The sequence below is a fragment of the Oncorhynchus mykiss genome, chromosome 21 (genome assembly GCF_013265735.2).
Source record: "Oncorhynchus mykiss isolate Arlee chromosome 21, USDA_OmykA_1.1, whole genome shotgun sequence".
Taxonomy (NCBI): Eukaryota; Metazoa; Chordata; class Actinopteri; order Salmoniformes; family Salmonidae; genus Oncorhynchus; species Oncorhynchus mykiss.
Genome location: NC_048585.1, coordinates 35,249,832 through 35,268,465, shown reverse-complemented (window position 1 = coordinate 35,268,465; position 18,634 = coordinate 35,249,832). Strand labels below are relative to the sequence as shown.

Genomic DNA, 18,634 nt, shown 5'->3' with positions numbered 1-18,634 from the left:
TGTTTTATTAATCTATGTCCCTGGAATTATATTGAAAATAGATATCTAATAGATGGATGTTGCTTAATGGGTAACACTTTATTTTGATCATCTGTAGATGCTCTACAGACTGACTATCTACAGACTATCAGCAACGTTTCAAATTACTATCTACTAACCCTAACTCTAAACCTTACCCTAACCGTAACCTTAGCAAGGAGTTGCTTATCAACAGATAGTTTGCATCTACAGATGGACTACCCAAAAAAAGTGTTACCACTTCATGCACCATAATACCTTATGCATATTATACATACAGTATATCTCAATATCTACACGTGATTTGACAATGTCTTATCATGGCAATCAACTATTTTGGGGATCACCTAAGAACTACCGTGTCACCTTTTAACCTTGATTATTTGGAATGCATCAGTAGTTGCACAGTGTAGAAGGAAAACATCCCATGCTTGAAATCCTACATATATCAGAGACTAATACCTTTTACTCACTTATACCAATCTGCATGACACACACATTTTGAAAAAAAGTCTTAAACAGAAGAATCTAAAGATTCATACTGTACATTTAACATGCAACGTTGCATTACCAGAATTGAACATTTAAGAACAATGTTTGAGCAGGTAACACATCCAACAAGAGCAATGCTGTTATCCAAGCAACTGTAGGTGAATTAAATATACTGTACATTAGTTTGTAGAAAGAACAACCAACAGAATTGACTTTCATTACATATTTACCTTGTTTCCCACAATTACAGCATGAAGACCCTTCCTTCTCGAGAGTGCCAGTATGAGTCTGACTCGTCATAGCTAGAAAACTCTTCACTTCCCTCCAAAGTAGTCTATGAGGTTGGCTCTGCTGAAATGCAACAGTAGGGTAGTACAGTTGAGAGGTGTCATGCAAATTATTGACATGGTTTATAAATATATCATAAGTTTGGTCTAAGTTGAACATCCATGTTTCAAGCATAAATGGATAATGATTGTTGGGAGTACAGTTCAAGGAGCACTGAAGTATTAGTCAGTTCTGTAAATGTTCCATCAGCTTTATCGACGACTGAGTGAGATGCTGTCCCACACATGAAGATAATGAGTTGGCATATGTGTTTACATTCTCAAATCACTCTGAAATCATTGCTACAATGCACTTCCAAAGAATACACTTTAAAAAAATAATGTTGTTTTTATTGTAACTTAAAAACAACTTATGGTAACTTTCCGTTAATGTAAAAAAAACTTTGATTTAACAGTACATTATTGAAATGTAAAGTAATATACTGTTAAACCAAAGTTTCTTTGGAATTTACAGTAACATACTGTGTCTTTTTTTTACAGTAACTGGCTGCCACTAAGTTACCATAAAAACAACCAGATTTTTTTTACAGTGAACTTTTTGTGGTTGGTTTAGTTAAAGTTAAAGTTTGACATTTTTTCCTTTACTTTAGTCACCTGCTCTGTCACCAAACAGATTTGCATCCCAATTATACAAACAAAAATATTACAAAGCCAAGTAAACTCTCATACCAGATACTAACCACTGAATGAGTTCATTTTTCAAAGTAGAGTTTTTATTCTACAAGTTATTCCACTCTTTCAGCAAAAGGGACCTATTCTACGTATGCATCTCATATGAAATACAATTGTAAATTTTATTATCATGGGCATATTATATGCCTGTAACAAGTCATACATTTTTTTTTTTATATTTCCTTTATGTATTCGATGGTGCAGTGACGTTAGAGGAGTATTACAACAATGTTCAAACCTGTAACAAAGAGAAGACAATGGAGCTGTCAGATGGCTGGACGCTGCAGTGTAACTCTGCAGCAATGTTGTGAAGCGTAAGCACCCAGACCTGTCACATAAACCAACAGCACTCCCTAGCGTGGACAGGTAGATGGACAGGGTTTGAAATAGCAGTAACATTAAAGGGATGTTATGAAAATGTTAACATCAGGGGACAGGTGAATGAACTGGGGTAGTGGATGTTGCAGTAACATTACTGGGTGATTGTAAGTGTGTTTAAATAACCCAGAGAGGTCACACAATGGAGCCCTTGGAGGAGGAGAGGTGAATTGACTGGATGCGGGTGGCTAGAGTTTTCTCCAGGTCATGGAGGACATCGGAGATGGGGCTCAGGCAGGGTCCGGGGCTCACAGTAACAGGCATCTCGTACAGTAGTTGTTTGAAAGCCTCCACCTCAATCAGCAGCACCATGTTCTTCAGGAAGTAGCCTTCGATGAAGACCGCCAGCTCATTGGCACAGAGGAACTAAACAGGGCATAAGGATACAGTCAGAACCTTAACTCACTCTGTCACAATGCCCTCTCTATGACTTGTGTTTTTTTTATGTCTGATATATACACATTGTATCATGCATGGTTATCTTGCCTTCTTATGTTTTATACTCTTTTACTGTACACTCTTAGAAAAAAGGGTTACAAAATCTTTGCAGAGGGATAGGGTTCTACCAAGAACCGTTTATCAGAAGAATCATATTTGGAGGACAATGATTCTATGTAAGGCAAAGAGTTCTACATAGAATCTTTTTCATCCGAAGAAAATTTTTTGGAAGAAAAGGTTATTTGATGATTATTTGAAGGCAAGAAGGATTATTTGAAAGGAAAGAAGGGTTCTACGTAGAACCCTTCTGCATCTGAATAAGCTTTTTATTAAATGTTTTTATTTCTTTTAAGTAATAAGCATTAGTGTTTACCTCAGTGTTTAACTTCTTCGATATAGGGGGCGCTCTTTTAATTTTTGGATGAAAAACTTTCCCGTTTTAAACAAGATATTTTGTCACGAAAAGATGCATATAATTGACAGCTTTGGAAAGAAAACACTCTTGTGTTTCCAAAACTGCAAAGATATTGTCTGTGAGTGCCACAGAACTGATGTTACAGAAAAAAAACAGATAAAAATATACAATCAGGAAGTGCCGCATTTTTTGAAACCGCCTCATGGCAATTACTCCTTATATGGCTGTGGAGGAGCTAGGAGTCAGCTTACCTTTTCCACGTTTTCCCCAAGGTGTCTGCAGCATTGTGACGTATTTGTAGGCATATCATTGGAAGATTGACCCTAAGAGACTACATTTACCAGGTGGTCGCTTGTCCTCCGTTGCAATTATTGTGTAATCTCCAGCTGCAAGTACTTTTCCGTTTGCTACTGAGGAGAAACCCAACTGCCACGAAGGATTTATCATCGAATGGATATGTGAAAAACACCTTGAGGATGATTCTAAACAACGTTTGCCATGTTTCTGTCGATATTATGGAGTTCACTTGGAAAAAAGTTTGGCGTTGTAGTGAATGAATTTTCTTTTTTTTTTCTTAGCCAAAAGTGATGAACAAAACGGAGCGATTTCTCCTACACAAATAATATTTTTGGAAAAAATGAACATTTGCTATCTAACTGAGAGTCTCCTCATTGAAAACATCCGAAGTTCTTCAAAGGTAAATTATTTTATTTGAATGCTTTTCTTGTTTTTGTGAAAATGTTGCCTGCTGAATGCTAAGCTTAATGCTATGCTAGGCTATCAATACTCTTACACAAATGCTTGTGTAGCTTTGGTTCTAAAGCATATTTTGAAAATCTGAGATGACAGTGTTGTTAACAAAAGGCTAAGCTTGTGTTTCAATATATTTTTTACGGAGCATTCGGCGTGATTCGCCCCTGTAAACAATCGTTTACATAGTCATGGTGGGTGTCAGTGCATTCCTATGGATGTTTGCAACACAGTCAAACAACGTTGTTTTTTTTGCGGGGAGAATTGACCGAAGTGAGCTGATTTGAAGACAACGATAAATGACTACCTGACGCACCAATAATTTTAGCGAAGCTTCATTGATTGACTATAGTTATGCCCAATGACCACTGATCTTCTTGAAATCTAGCTGGGTAGATAGCCAATGAGCTGAGTTAAACGCCAGTATGTAATGGTTTTGGGTTGGACCACAATTCCTTGGTTGTAATCGCACGCGCAGGGAACTCCATTTTCGCTTTGACGATCAGAGGAGTTGCTGTAAAGGCTTTTTACGTGCAGCTGTATTTCGGAAAGTTGTAGTTTCAACGATTTCATTGAAGATATCCTGGCGAATACTTCATGTAAAGCGAAGTTAAACTCTAAAGTAAAAGTGAAAGTGAGACAGATTTTTTGTTTGAGGAATCTTGGAGTGTTATCATTCAAACGAACTGAGGAGCTGTTTCTGCAAGGACAGGATTGGACCACAGTTCCTGGATTGGACCACGTACTTCTGGACGGGTAAGTGCTAATGCCGTTTTATGAAATATACAAATATATACAGTGCCTTGCGAAAGTATTCGGCCCCCTTGAACTTTGCGACCTTTTGCCACATTTCAGGCTTCAAACATAAAGATATAAAACTTTATTTTTTTGTGAAGAATCAACAACAAGTGATCATGAAGTGGAACGACATTTATTGGATATTTCAAACTTTTTTAACAAATCAAAAACTGAAAAATTGGGCGTGCAAAATTATTCAGCCCCCTTAAGTTAATACTTTGTAGCGCCACCTTTTGCTGCGATTACAGCTGTAAGTCGCTTGGGGTATGTCTCTATCAGTTTTGCACATCGAGAGACTGACATTTTTTCCCATTCCTCCTTGCAAAACAGCTCGAGCTCAGTGAGGTTGGATGGAGAGCATTTGTGAACAGCAGTTTTCAGTTCTTTCCACAGATTCTCGATTGGATTCAGGTCTGGACTTTGACTTGGCCATTCTAACACCTGGATATGTTTATTTTTGAACCATTCCATTGTAGATTTTGCTTTATGTTTTGGATCATTGTCTTGTTGGAAGACAAATCTCCATCCCAGTCTCAGGTCTTTTGCAGACTCCATCAGGTTTTCTTCCAGAATGGTCCTGTATTTGGCTCCATCCATCTTCCCATCAATTTTAACCATCTTCCCTGTCCCTGCTGAAGAAAAGCAGACCCAAACCATGATGCTGCCACCACCATGTTTGACAGTGGGGATGGTGTGTTGCTTTTACGCCAAACATAACGTTTTGCATTGTTGCCAAAAAGTTCCATTTTGGTTTCATCTGACCAGAGCACCTTCTTCCACGTTTGGTGTGTCTCCCAGGTGGCTTGTGGCAAACTTTAACCGACACTTTTATGGATATCTTTAAGAAATGGCTTTCTTCTTGCCACTCTTCCATAAAGGCCAGATTTGTGCAATATACGACTGATTGTTGTCCTATGGACAGAGTCTCCCACCTCAGCTGTAGATCTCTGCAGTTCATCCAGAGTGATCATGGGCCTCTTGGCTGCATCTCTGATCAGTATTCTCCTTGTATGAGCTGAAAGTTTAGAGGGACGGCCAGGTCTTGGTAGATTTGCAGTGGTCTGATACTCGTTCCATTTCAATATTATCGCTTGCACAGTGCTCCTTGGGATGTTTAAAGCTTGGGAAATCTTTTTGTATCCAAATCCGGCTTTAAACTTCTTCACAACAGTACCTGCCTGGTGTGTTCCTTGTTCTTCATGATGCTCTCTGCGCTTTTAACGGACCTCTGAGACTATCACAGTGCAGGTGCATTTATACGGAGACTTGATTACACACAGGTGGATTGTATTTATCATCATTAGTCATTTAGGTCAACATTGGATCATTCAGAGATCCTCACTGAACTTCTGGAGAGAGTTTGCTGCACTGAAAGTAAAAGGGGCTGAATAATTTTGCACGCCCAATTTTTCAGTTTTTGATTTGTTAAAAAAGTTTGAAATATCCAATAAATGTCGTTCCACTTCATGGTTGTGTCCCACTTGTTGTTGATTCTTCACAAAAAAAATAAAGTTTTATATCTTTATGTTTGAAGCCTGAAATGTGGCAAAAGGTCGCAAAGTTCAAGGGGGCCGAATACTTTCGCAAGGCACTGTACATGTGAAAGATGATACTACAACAATAAAAAACAGAAAACGTATGCTCTTTTTCTCTTTTCTTCTACCAGATCTACTGTGTTATATTCTCCTACATTCAATTAACATTTCCACAAACTTCAGAATGTTTCCACTCAAATGATACCAAGAATATGCATATCCTTGCCTCTGGGGCTGAGCTACAAGCAGTTAGATTTGGGCATGTCTTCAGGCGGAAATTGAGAACAAAGGGTTGCAGCCATAACAGGTTAACTTCTTATGGGCAGGTGGGACACGACCGTCCGGGAAATTGCAGAGCGCCAAATTAAAAATACAGAAATAGTCAAATTAAACATTCATAAAAATAGAAGTGTTATACAGCGGTTTAAAACCTCTTAGAGCTCCCCCCCTACTTTGTGCATTTTCCGCTTGAAGACATACCCAAATCTAACAGCCTGTAGCTCAGGCACAAAACCAAGGATATGCATATTCTTGGTACCATTTGAAAGAAAACACTCTGAAGTTTGTGGAAATGTGAATTGAATGTAGGAGAATATAACACAATAGATCTGGTTTAGATAAAACAATGAAAAAAACAATACGTTTTTTTTTTTTTTTTTTGTATCATCTTTAAAATGAATTAGATAAAACAAACATTCAGATAGGATGATGGGGGCAATTTCAGTGCAAAATATGAGAGGGCAACAGTACTTGTGAAAAGTTTCAGAATGATAACCAAAATGAGTGTGCCACATGACATTTATCATGAAGTCACCCAGGTCTCCACACAAGTAGCCCAAATGTTCCCCAAGTGGCCAAATTGGTGAAGGTATCCATTTTGAAACAAATAACTATATACAAAATAACAAAATGGTATTCTAACAACCACTCCCCCCAAAAATTGAGAAAAATAAATGAAAAAATAAATAAATGGGAAAAAAATTATTATTGATTTAAATAAAATATATAAATATATACATTCACAAAATAACATGGGTAACTATTTACACACTTTCAATATTTGTAAGACCCTCAGTCCTCTATCAAATCAAATCTATTTATATAGCCCCAGCCTAAAACCCCAAACAGCAAGTAATGCAGGTGTAGAAGCACGGTGGCTAGGAAAAACTCCCTAGAAAGGCAAAAAACCTAGGAAGAAACCTAGAGAGGAACCAGGCTATGAGGGGTGGCCAGTCCTCTTCTGTCTGTGCCGGGTGGAGATCACAGTGGTTGTAGAGGGTGCAACAGGACAGCACCTCAAGAGTAAAAATGAACAGTTTAGGGCTCCAAAGGCGCAGGGAGAACAGTTGAAACTGGAACAGCGGCAAGGCCAGGTGGACTGGGGACAGCAAGTAGTCATCATGCCAGGTAGTCCCGACGCATGGTCCTAGAGCTCAGGTCCTCCTCCGAGAGAAAGAGAGAATTAGAGAGAGCATACTTAAATTCACACATGACACCGGATAAGACTCCCATTAGGAGTCAGTGTCACTGTGAAAGAAAATGTTCAGTTAGAATAGTTTCACATATGAGCCCTCTATCAACAGGTATAATAAACAGATATATATATATAGAGAGTACAGGGAACATAAGGCTGAATACATTATTATGACCTGCTAGATCTACTGTCTCTTTTATATTATGACATTTCAGCTCGATCTACTGTCTCTATTATATTATGACAGACCAGCTAGATCTACTGTCTTTATTATATTACAACAGACCAGCTGTATCTACTGTCTCCATTTCACTTTGGCCATTGTTGTGTGGGCCTGCCCTCCCCTCAACAGCCTCAAATAGGCTATTTCATGTGGGTTGGGGTGGGGCGGCAGACACACGCATCTCACATTTCATGACATTACATGTTTATATATTGCTTCTAAAATTTACTTGAAATCACAAATGATATCTTATGTTATTAATTTCAAACAAGGGCATTAACATGATAAGAACCTACCAGTCCAAAACGATGTCCTCTCCCTTTCAAAAAATATTCCTCTACAATCGCTAAATGAATTGTCCTACAACAATCTCTGCCTCACCTTCCCAATCAATTTATTCTAAAATTGTGTGTACATCTGTATATCTAGACTTAGATTTAGCTTTCCCTGACTTAGTCGCCATAATGATTGATATATATAAACAGCTGAATCGCGTTTACCAAACAATGCAATGCGTAATATGTGTTTCTCCTTCCGGTATGAAACTTCAATAGCGAATGACTCACTTTACGCTGGAGCTTACTACATGAGTTCGTCTTGCAACACAAAAACATGGCCTATTGCCGTTTAGCTCAGCTCATTGGCTATCTACCCAGCTAGATTTCAAGACGATCAGTGATCATTGGGTTAAAAGACAGTTAATCAACGAAACAGCAGGCAAATCATTGGTGCACAATGATGTCATGACTTGTTGTCTTCAAATCAGTCAATACGTCCCGCGAAATGGCCCATCAGGTTTGATTGTGTTACAAACAAACCAGTTGATTGCAGTGAAACCAAACATGACTGGAAAAGTCACGTTCTGTGTGGGTTATTTACCTGGAATGTGTCGTCGAAAATGGAATGACACGTAATTCACGACACAAGCAGTTCACAAAATGGAGAGGGCCAGTGGTGTAAAATAACCCGTGCTGGTTGTCATGACTATCCTGTGAGGATCCAAAGGATCAGGTTACAATGTATCAGCTCTACAGCGCTCTCCCTCTCTCCCGCAGAGGGGAAGAGGGATGGATGTGGGGGTTTAATGACACCTCACTCGATCATAAACCATAGGCAGCAGACGACTCACTTTGGGGCCTAGTTGCATGTCTATGTGCCTTATAAAGAGGTCCAAGAACTTCAACATCAAACAATGGACACCGGGACAATATTTTTCATCCTCCGAATGTTGGTAATGATGAGAGATGGAATGTGGAAGATTAATGTCTATTTTGTGATGTCACTAAAAGTTAAATGAAGACATTATAACAAAAACATTGTACCTTGAAGGGCTTTCACAATGTGTATACATTTGTTGCAGCAGTGTGTAGGAGGGAAATGCAGAGATGTGTCAAGTGTGCAGGAGGGCATGGGACAAAGGAATGTGTAGTATTGGTGTAAAAACTGTGTCTCAATTGTGGGGGTGTCCATGTTGCTGGGGATCAGAAGTGTCCGGTATGAGAGAGATTGAGATTGCCAGGGTCAGAGTAGAACAGAAGGTGTCATATGCTGAGTCAGTGAAGAGAGTATAGGGTGATGGTTCAAGGGTGAGTAGGAGGAGTAGTAGGCCTTGGTTCAAGGGTGAGTAGGAGGAGTAGTAGGCCTTGGATAATACAGAGTGATACGAATTTGTGTTTCAGTAATGTTGGCTTCTTAGCATTCATTGCCATGGTTATCAACCGTCCTGCAGAAATGGAATGTAAATCACAGAAAATATACACTGCTCAAAAAAAATAAAGGGAACACTTAAACAACACAATGTAACTCCAAGTCAATCACACTTCTTTGAAATCAAACTGTCCACTTAGGAAGCAACACTGATTGACAATACATTTCACATGCTGTTGTGCAAATGGAATAGACAACAGGTGGAAATTATAGGCATTTAGCAAGACACCCCCAAAAAAAGGAGTGGTTCTGCAGGTGGTGACCACAGACCACTTCTCAGTTCCTATGCTTCCTGGCTGATGTTTTGGTCACTTTTGAATGCTGGCGGTGCTTTCACTCTAGTGGTAGCATGAGACGGAGTCTACAACCCCACACAAGTGGCAGGGTAGCCTAGTGGTTAGAGCATTGGACTAGTAACTGAAAGGTTGCAAGTTCAAATCCCCGAGCTGACAAGGTGATTCTGTCATTCTGCCCCTGAACAGGCAGTTAACCCACTGTTCCTAGGCCGTCATTGAAAATAAGAATTTGTTCTTAACTGACTTGCCTAGTAAAATAAAGGTAAAAAAAAGTTTTGGTTTGTTGTATCTGTCAGCATAGTGTCCAGAGCATGGAGGCGCTACCAGGAGACAGGCCAGTACATCAGGAGACTTGGAGGAAGCCGTAGGAGGGCAACAACCCAGCAGCAGGACCGTTACCTCCGCCTTTGTGGCAGGAGGAGCACCCTGCAAAATGACCTCCAGCAGGCCACAAATGTTTATGTGTCTGCTCAAACAGTCAGAAACAGACTCCATGAGGGTGGTATGAGGGCCCGACGTCCACAGGTGAGGGTTGTGCTTACAGCCCAACACCGTGCAGGATGTTTGGCATTTGCCAGAGAACACCAAGATTGGCAAATTTGCCACTGGCGCCCTGTGCTCTTCACAGATGAAAGCAGGTTCACACTGAGCACATGTGACAGATGTGACAGAGTCTGGAGACGCCGTGGAGAACATTCTGATGCCTGCAACATCCTCCAGCATGACCGGTTTGGCGGTGGGTCAGTCAGTCATGGTGTGGGGTGGCATTTCATGTGCTCGCCAGAGGTAGCCTGACTGCCATTAGGTACCGAGATGAGATCCTCCGACCTCTTGTGAGACCATATGCTGGTGCGGTTGGCCCTGGGTTCCTCCTAATGCAAGACAATGTTAGACCTCATGTGGCTGGAGTGTGTGAGCAGTTCCTGCAATAGGAAGGCATTGATGCTATGGACAGGCCCGCCCGTTCCCCAGACCTGAATCCAATTGAGCACATCTGGGACATCATGTCTCGCTCCATCCACCAACGCCACGTTGCACCACAGAATGTCCAGGAGTTGGTGGATGCTTTAGTCCAGGTCTGGGAGGAGATCCCTCAGGAGACCATCCGCCACCTCATCAGGAGCATGCCCAGGCGTTGTAAGGAGGTCATACAGGCACGTGGAGGCCACACACACTACTGAGCCTACATTTGACTTGTTTTAAGGACATTAAATCAAAGTTGGATCAGTCTGTAGTGTGGTTTTCCACTTTAATTTTGAGTGTGACTCCAAATCCAGACCTCCATGGGTTGATAAATTTGATTTCCATTGATATTTTTTGTGTGATTTTGTTGTCAGCACCTTCAACTATGTAAAGAAAAGTATTTAATAAGAATATTTCATTCATTCACATCTAGGATGTGTTATTTTAGTGTTCCCTTTATTTTTTGAGCAGTGTACTTTGTAGTGGCAGCTGCAGAGAAGTACTTGGGTGTACAAGGTTTTAGCTAGAACCCTCTGCAAAGGGTTTTACATTGCACCAAAAAGGGGTCCCCTAAGGGGACAAACCGAAGAACCCTTTAGGTTCAACTTAGCACCTTTTATTCTTCCACAGCTTCATGTGTTACAAATGTACAATTTTAAAATGTGCAATGGAGCAAAATATTCTGTCTTCTCCTTTTGAAACTGGTTGAATGGCAATTTTTATCCTGTAGGCACCTGACACTTATCACAGGTGAGATTAAAGAATCACTTGCCTCCAACCACATTAATTTGGACATTTATGACTTTAATGACTTATGACTCAATTTAAATTAAAAAATGTTTCCCTTGGTCCTGTGCAGTTTTTAAACAAACTAATACACCTGTGAACACCAAATGTTTTTTCAATTTCAACTCATTTTAGAAAACATTTTGAACGGTATACGTTGGCTTGTTCCCATTTCCTCTCACCTTAGCGTGTTTGTAGATGTCTACACAGGTTTCCACGGCAATGTTCTTGGAGCAGATAATCTCACAGTGTCGTTGAAGGGCCTCTAGTTGAAAGAATTTTGCTGCAGACAGAAGCTGTGGAAGAGAGGGAAAAGAGAGCAGAAACACACACAGTGAGAAGTTGGTTGGACTTTCTGGGTAATGACATGAAAAAAATGTTTGATGGGGTTGAGGTCAGAGTTCTGTGCAGGCCAGTCAAGTTCTTCCACACCGATCTCAAAAAACATTTTTGTAATGAACCTCGCTTTGTGCACAGGGCGTTGCCATGCTGAAACAGGGAAGGGCCATCCCCAAACTGTTGTTACAATGTTTGAAGGACAGAATCATATAGAATGCCATTGTATTTCCCTTCACTGGAACTATGGGGCCTAGCCAGAACAATGAAAAACCATCCCATGCTATTATTCCTCCTCCACCAAACTTTACAGTTGGCACTATGCATTAGGGCAGGTAGCGTTCTCCTTGCATCCGGCAAATCCAAATTTACACCACTCCAGCCGACGCTTGGCATTGCGCATGATGATCTTAGGCTTGTATGTGGCTGCTCGCCCATGGAAACCCATTTCATGAAGCTCCCGACTAACAGTTGCGTCCAGAGATAGTTTGGAACTCTGTAATGAGTGTTGCAACCGAGGACAGATGATTTTTACACACTACACACTTCAGTCTCGTTCTGTGAGCTTGTGTGGCCTACTACTATGCGGCTGAGCCGTTGTTGCTCCTAGACGTTTCCACTTTAAAATAACCGCACATACAGTTGACCGGTGCAGCTCTAGCAGGGCAGATATTTTACAAAAATACTTGTTGGAAAGGTGCATCCTATGACGGTGCCACGTTGAAAGTCACAGAGCTCTTCAGTAAGGCCATTTTACTGCTAATGTTTGTATATGGAGAATGAATGACTGTGTGCTCGATTTTATACACCTGTCAGCAACTGGTGTGGCTGAAATAGCTGAATCCACTAATTTTATTGGGTGTCCGCATACTTTTGTATATATAGTGTATTTTATTTAAGTGTCATTCACAAAATCGGTAATACAAAACACAAAACAAAATGTAATTTTGCAATTTAGACGCATAGATAATAATCATGGCACAGTATGTACAGTATGTATGATTTGCAAACCTGCTCTGTCAGTGTAATTGTTTGAGAATTATTGTGTGACAAGTATGGCTGCATTGTCATTGAAATAAAATATATATTAAAAAAAGTAATTCTTACCTCCATAATCTCAGTATTCATGATGTGCAAGGACTCAGTGCCTCCACAATACAGGTACTGCATGACCAACTGTAAAAGAGGAATGTTGTTATGACTCAAGCCTCTCAACACATTAAGAACAGCCTAACTGAATTACTGGTACTGGTAGGGTAATACTTATATACAGTATGTCACCCTATAGCATTTCAAAAATATAGAAAGCTCCGGAGTTTTACATTTGTTTTTCCTGTGGTGCGAATCCCAGTTGAACTATGAACACATTACTATTAACCCATTTACTGCAACCTAGTTACAGTAGTACATACAGTAGGCTACCTGGAATATGTTGTACTTGACATGACTGATCTCAATGTAGGTGTTCTCTGCTGCTGGTCTGTTTTGGAGCAGGGATTTAAACCTGTATGAAATAATTAAAGAAAGGTGGGGAAGACAAGTTGTCAGAAAACAAAAGGAGCATGTCGTAGTCTGCATTAGTGACATGAGACCAGTGCTGTACTGGTAAACACCTTCTTCTATTTTGCATGAGCATCTTTTGCAGAAAAATGCATTGAAAGTATAGGGAGCGTTACTTTATTCACCGCCAACAACGATCAGCGTTTACCCACCAATTTTTGCATATGACATGTCTTTGTCACTCTTATGAACATATATAACCTAACATGCACGTGAAATAATTGATTTATAACCACCTCTGAAAAAACATTGTTAGAAAAAATAGTTTGGGGGCATTCTAATTGTTCAAGCATTATTTTTCTCATTTTTTTTAATAAAAATGTTTTATTGTTCAATTCCAACATACAAGTATTTCACAGATTATCATGTTCAAGCATTTTTCATCACCTGGCTGAAGCAGTAAATAACAGGACTTTATGTGCATAGAAGGGTTTTTCTTCCACCAGAAATGTTACATCAGACATCTCCTTGTTGTTGAGGAAGTGGGGGTCTGAAAGAAGTGAAGGATAATTACAACATTTGTCCACTTTTAACACTGTGTTATATTTATCTCTATAGTTGTAATTACAAAATTACATTGTAGCAAATGCTGACTTTTATTAACAACGCTGAACATATTAGATCAAGGTCAAGTAACTAGAACACATCAACACCAGCCCATCGATAATTCAAAATCTATATGCACTCTCGATGGTGCTAGAGACACAAACACAAATGTGTGGAATACAACTTCAACTGCCAACGTACAGTATAGCAGAACAATCATTTTCAAGCTCTAGTTTTCAAGCTTCCATTTCATTCTACACTGTTAATGATGAATGAAGACAAATTATTATTGCAATTTCTATAGGGCCACTCCTCCATCCCATCACATTTAAGCACATTTTAGAGGCACCACAAACACAAAGAGGGAGGCAAGTAACGGCTGCTTCTGCTGCCTTTCTGAACATGCATGGCGTGGGTGCAAACCGTTTCCACTCAGGAGCAACACCTTCCTTTGCTCACCAAGTCTCGAGGTCTGCTTCCTCCTGATCTCAGTGAGTTTGGGGATAGGGAAGGGCCCATAGCACTGGGAGAAAATCACAGACAGCTGGCTGATCACCTCATTCTGCAGGCCAGGCAAAGAGGGAGATGAGAAGACATAAATGGACATGGGAAATGTTTGGAAAAAGGGCAGTTATGTACTGCTGTAAGAAGAGTTATTAAAACCTGTTGCAACTCTAGGGGCAGTATTTTCATTTTTGGAAAAAAAACGTTCCTGTTTTAAATGGGATATTTTGTCAAGATGCTAGAATATGCATATAATTGACAGCTTTGGATAGAAAACTCTAACGTTTCCAAAACTGTAAAGATATTGTCTGTGAGTATAACAGAACTGATGTTGCAGGCGAAAGCCTGAGAAAAATCCAATCCGGAAGTGCCCCAGGTTTTGAAAGCGCTGCGTTCCAATGAGTCCCTATTCAGCTGTGAATATGCCATCAACGAGCTTACGCTTTTTACGTATTCCCCAAGGTGTCTACAGCATTGTGACGTAGTTTTACGCATTGCTGTTGAAGAATAGCCGTAGGCGGCCACATTGCGTAAGTGGTCACATGGTTGCTCCGAGAGAGATTCTCGTGTAAAATACAGAGGTAGCCATTACTCCAATCGGTCCTACTGAAAAACTAATTGTCCCGACGGATATATTATCGAATAGATATTAGAAAAACACCTTGAGGATTGATTATAAAAAACGTTTGCCATGTTTCTGTCGATATCGCAGTTTTCGTGACTGCAATTTCCGGTCGATTTCTCAGCCAAACGTGAAGAACAAACGGAGCTATTTCGCCTACAAAAATAATATTTAGGGAAAAAATGAACTTTGGCTGTCTACCTGGGAGTCTCGTGAGTGAAAACATCTGAAGTTCATCAAAGGTAAACAATTTAATTTGATTGCTTTTCTGATTTTCGTGACAAGGTTACCTGCTGCATAAGGCATAATGCTATGCTAGGCTATCGATAAATTTACACAAATGCTTGTCTAGCTTTGGCTGTAAAGCATATTTTGAAAATCTGAGATGACAGGGTGATTAACAAAAGGCTAAGCTGTGTCTCAATATATTTCATTTGTGATATTCATGAATAGGAATATTTTCTAGGGATATTTATGTCCGTTGCGTTATGCTAATTAGGTTCAGGCGTTATGCCGTTGCGTTATGCTAATTAGTCTACGCTCCAGCATGCGGGTTTGGGAGTCACAAGAAGTTTTAAATAGAAGGCCATAGCGGTGAATGTTTTGCAATTCATGCATGAATATAATGATACAGATTGAAGAACATATCAAAGCTGCTACATACAATACCAGTCAAATGTTTGGACACACCTAATCACTCAAGGGTTTTTCTTTATTTTTACTATATTCGACATTGTAGAATAATAGTGAAGATATCAAAATTATGAAATAACACACATGGAATCATGTAGTAACCAAAAAAAAGTGCTAAACAAATCAAAACACATTTTATATTTGACATTCTTCAAAGTAGCTAACCTTTGCCTTGATGACAGCATTGCACACTCTTGGCATTCTCTCAACCAGCTTCACCTGGAATGCTTTTCCAACAGTCTTGAAGGAGTTCCCACATATGCTGAGCACTTGTTGGCTGCTTTTCCTTCACTCTACGGTCCAACTCATCCCAAACCATCTCAATTGGACTGTCGTTTCTCTTTGCTTATTTGAGCAGTTCTTGACAAAATATGGACTTGGTATTCTTACAATGTAGAAAATAGTAAAAAGAAAGAAAAACCCTTGAATGAGTTGGTGTGTCCAAACTTTTGACTGGTAATGTACATTGGGAAAAAATATATCATACGAAGATGCAAATTAAGAAAAGTCAGAAAGTAAATGATTGAGACAGACTTGCAACAGGACAATATTGGAATTTGTACTGTAAAAAAGCAAGTGATGGGTAAGAAAAACAAGAAATGTTAATAGAAACATGTGCCATGAAAGGAGGTAGGACCCTAAGTTTTTCCTGGCCACGTGACCTACAGGAAAAAGTCAGACTGCACAGAACTAGTGACTGGAATTTTTCCTGGTCACATGGACACAAAACGGAAACATTTTTTATAAAACATTTTGGAAACTAAAAATGAAAAAATAGTTTCTTATTGGAAAAGTCCACGTAGTCCTTCCCTGTTTCAGTCTGTTTTCTTCTGTTTGGTCCCTAATGAACATGACCACGGTGGACAGGGAATTCCAGAGCCTTAAATTGGGGAGGACACACAATCACATCACCTTGCTGGCATGGAGGATCTGGAACATAAGTGGCAGGCCATGGGTGATGAGCTCCGCAGTGTACTCTTCCTCCTGGATGCAGCTGAAGTCCTTGAGCAGACCCTGGATCAGTGGGCGCCGGTGCTGCAGGAAACAGGTGCGCAGAGACTCCAGCCAAGTGTGCAGGGTCCAGGGGACACCTGGGAAGACCAGCAGCAATCAATAAATAACAAAAAAGTAAATACTGTAGCTGCTAGCTACTACACCAGCAGGAAAAGCAATTAGATCAAAAATGGCTAAAGCACTGACCATGCCTGCCTCACTCTATAATGGTGATGGATGAGCTTAAAGTGCAGCTGTTGCTGTCTGTGGTGTATATGGAGTGGTGGGCAGTTTTTCCATTGGCCCTCAGTTGTGGATATCTATGGTGGTCTTGTACAGTCCATGGACTCACCTAATCAGTGAATGTCTACTATACTGTATGATGGCAGTGCATTAGCATTATTTTGATAGGTGATGATTGCCGCACTTTTTTAAAGTGTTTGACATATAGTGTTTGGCGCGGGGTGAGTGCATGTTAACTCTGACCTAAACTGCGGATGTCTATGGTGATGTCCACATGGCCGTGCTCAGTGCTATGGTACATGGCCTCTCTCAGGGCCCTCAGTTTGGCCTTTCCTGTTCGTTGGAGGGTCCCGACGGCCTGGGGAGGTTTCTTCTCCCCGGGCACCGAGCTCTTGGCCAGGATCTCCTCCAGGGAGAGGAAGTCATCCTTTTCTTTCTCTCCATGAGACAGAAGCTTCCGGAATACATTTCTAAAAGGGGGAGGTTTGTAATGTTGGATTTATATTATAACTCACACACCTATCATTCTACCAGATGCAAGGAGAAAAACGGTAAGCTGAGTAGAAAAGAAACCCCAACACACGGGTGATCTTTAAAACCTCTTCTGGCTAGGGGGCAGTATTTTCACGTCCAGATGAAAAGCATGCCCAAAGTAAACTGCCTGCTACTCAGGCCCAGAAGCTAGGATATACATATAATTAGATTTAGATAGAAAACACTAAAGTTTGTAAAACCGTTATAATAATGTCTGTGAGTATAACACAACTTATATGGCAGGCGAAAACCTGAGAAAATCCATCCAGGATAAAAACATTTTAGGTAACTGTGGTTTCCATGCGTTTTCTATGGGAACCTAGATTTCTGTGGCAATTGGTTGTAGTTCCTATTGCTTCCACTAGATGTCAACCGTCTTTAGACATTTGTTGATGTTTTTCTTTAGAGAAAAGAAGAAGTACGGTTGTTCAGAACGAGGGTCTAGCCTGGTGTCCTTTTTTTATTTGGTGCGCGCGAACTAAACTCGCTACACTTTCATTTTAGCGGCAATTGAACACAGTTTATTCCGTCTTAAATTTGATTGATTGAAAGTTGGATTAGAAACGTTTTTGAAATAAGTTTACAGGTATGTATTAGATTATTTGTAGTCATGGTGGTCGAGTTGGAACCGGTGTTTTTCTGAATCAAGCGCGCCAAATAAATTGACATTTTGGGAATATAACGATAGAATTTATTGAACAAAAGGACTGTTGGTGATGTTTATGAATGTCATGTGTTTGTTTTGTGGGGTGCTATCCTCAGATAATCGCATGGTTTGCTTTCGCCATAAAGCCTTTCTGAAATCTGACACGTTGCCTGGATTAACAACAAGTGTAGCTTTAATTTGATGTATTGCATGTGTGATTGTATGAAAGTTTAATATTTCGAATTTAAAAAACAATGAATTTTGCGCTCTGCAATTTCACTGGATGTTGTCGAAATGTTCCGCTAGCGGAACCCCAAGCCGTAACAGGTTTTAATGCTCCACAGATTTAATGGATCTTTTCTCCAATGTTTCAGTCCCAATATAACTTCATCAAGAACACTCCAGTGTGTTGGAGTTTCTTTTCTAGGCCGAGGATGCGTGACGATATCTAACCTCCCGTTCCGCCCCTGTCCCGCCCTTGTCTCACCCTCCAGAACACCAGAGCTAAACAACAATCACATTCTGCATGTGTTAGCTGTCAAACTCAAACATAATGCAAACACAGGTCAAGTGATCATTACAGTATAACCCAGCTACCTGGGACATGGAAATTTCAACATTCTCTTCATATTGGGTCACAAATTATATACTGCAGACTTAATGAG

At 40.2% G+C, this 18,634-nt stretch overlaps 1 protein-coding gene across 1 annotated transcript in view; it reads right to left on the bottom strand.

Annotated features, from left to right (window-relative positions):
* Nucleotides 1–665: 665 nt before the first annotated feature.
* Nucleotides 666–18,634, bottom strand: part of LOC110500296 (ankyrin repeat and BTB/POZ domain-containing protein BTBD11-A) — a 196,431-nt gene continuing 178,462 nt past the window's right edge. Inside the window, exons 9-16 of the mRNA XM_021577600.2 lie at nt 17,033–17,259; nt 16,466–16,644; nt 14,194–14,296; nt 13,576–13,678; nt 13,051–13,132; nt 12,736–12,804; nt 11,475–11,588; nt 666–2,273 (exon numbers count right to left, since the gene is read on the bottom strand). Of these exons, the coding sequence (XP_021433275.2) occupies nt 2,043–2,273; nt 11,475–11,588; nt 12,736–12,804; nt 13,051–13,132; nt 13,576–13,678; nt 14,194–14,296; nt 16,466–16,644; nt 17,033–17,259 (1,108 nt within the window). The 3' untranslated portion in view covers nt 666–2,042. The remainder of the gene's footprint in view (nt 2,274–11,474; nt 11,589–12,735; nt 12,805–13,050; nt 13,133–13,575; nt 13,679–14,193; nt 14,297–16,465; nt 16,645–17,032; nt 17,260–18,634) is intronic.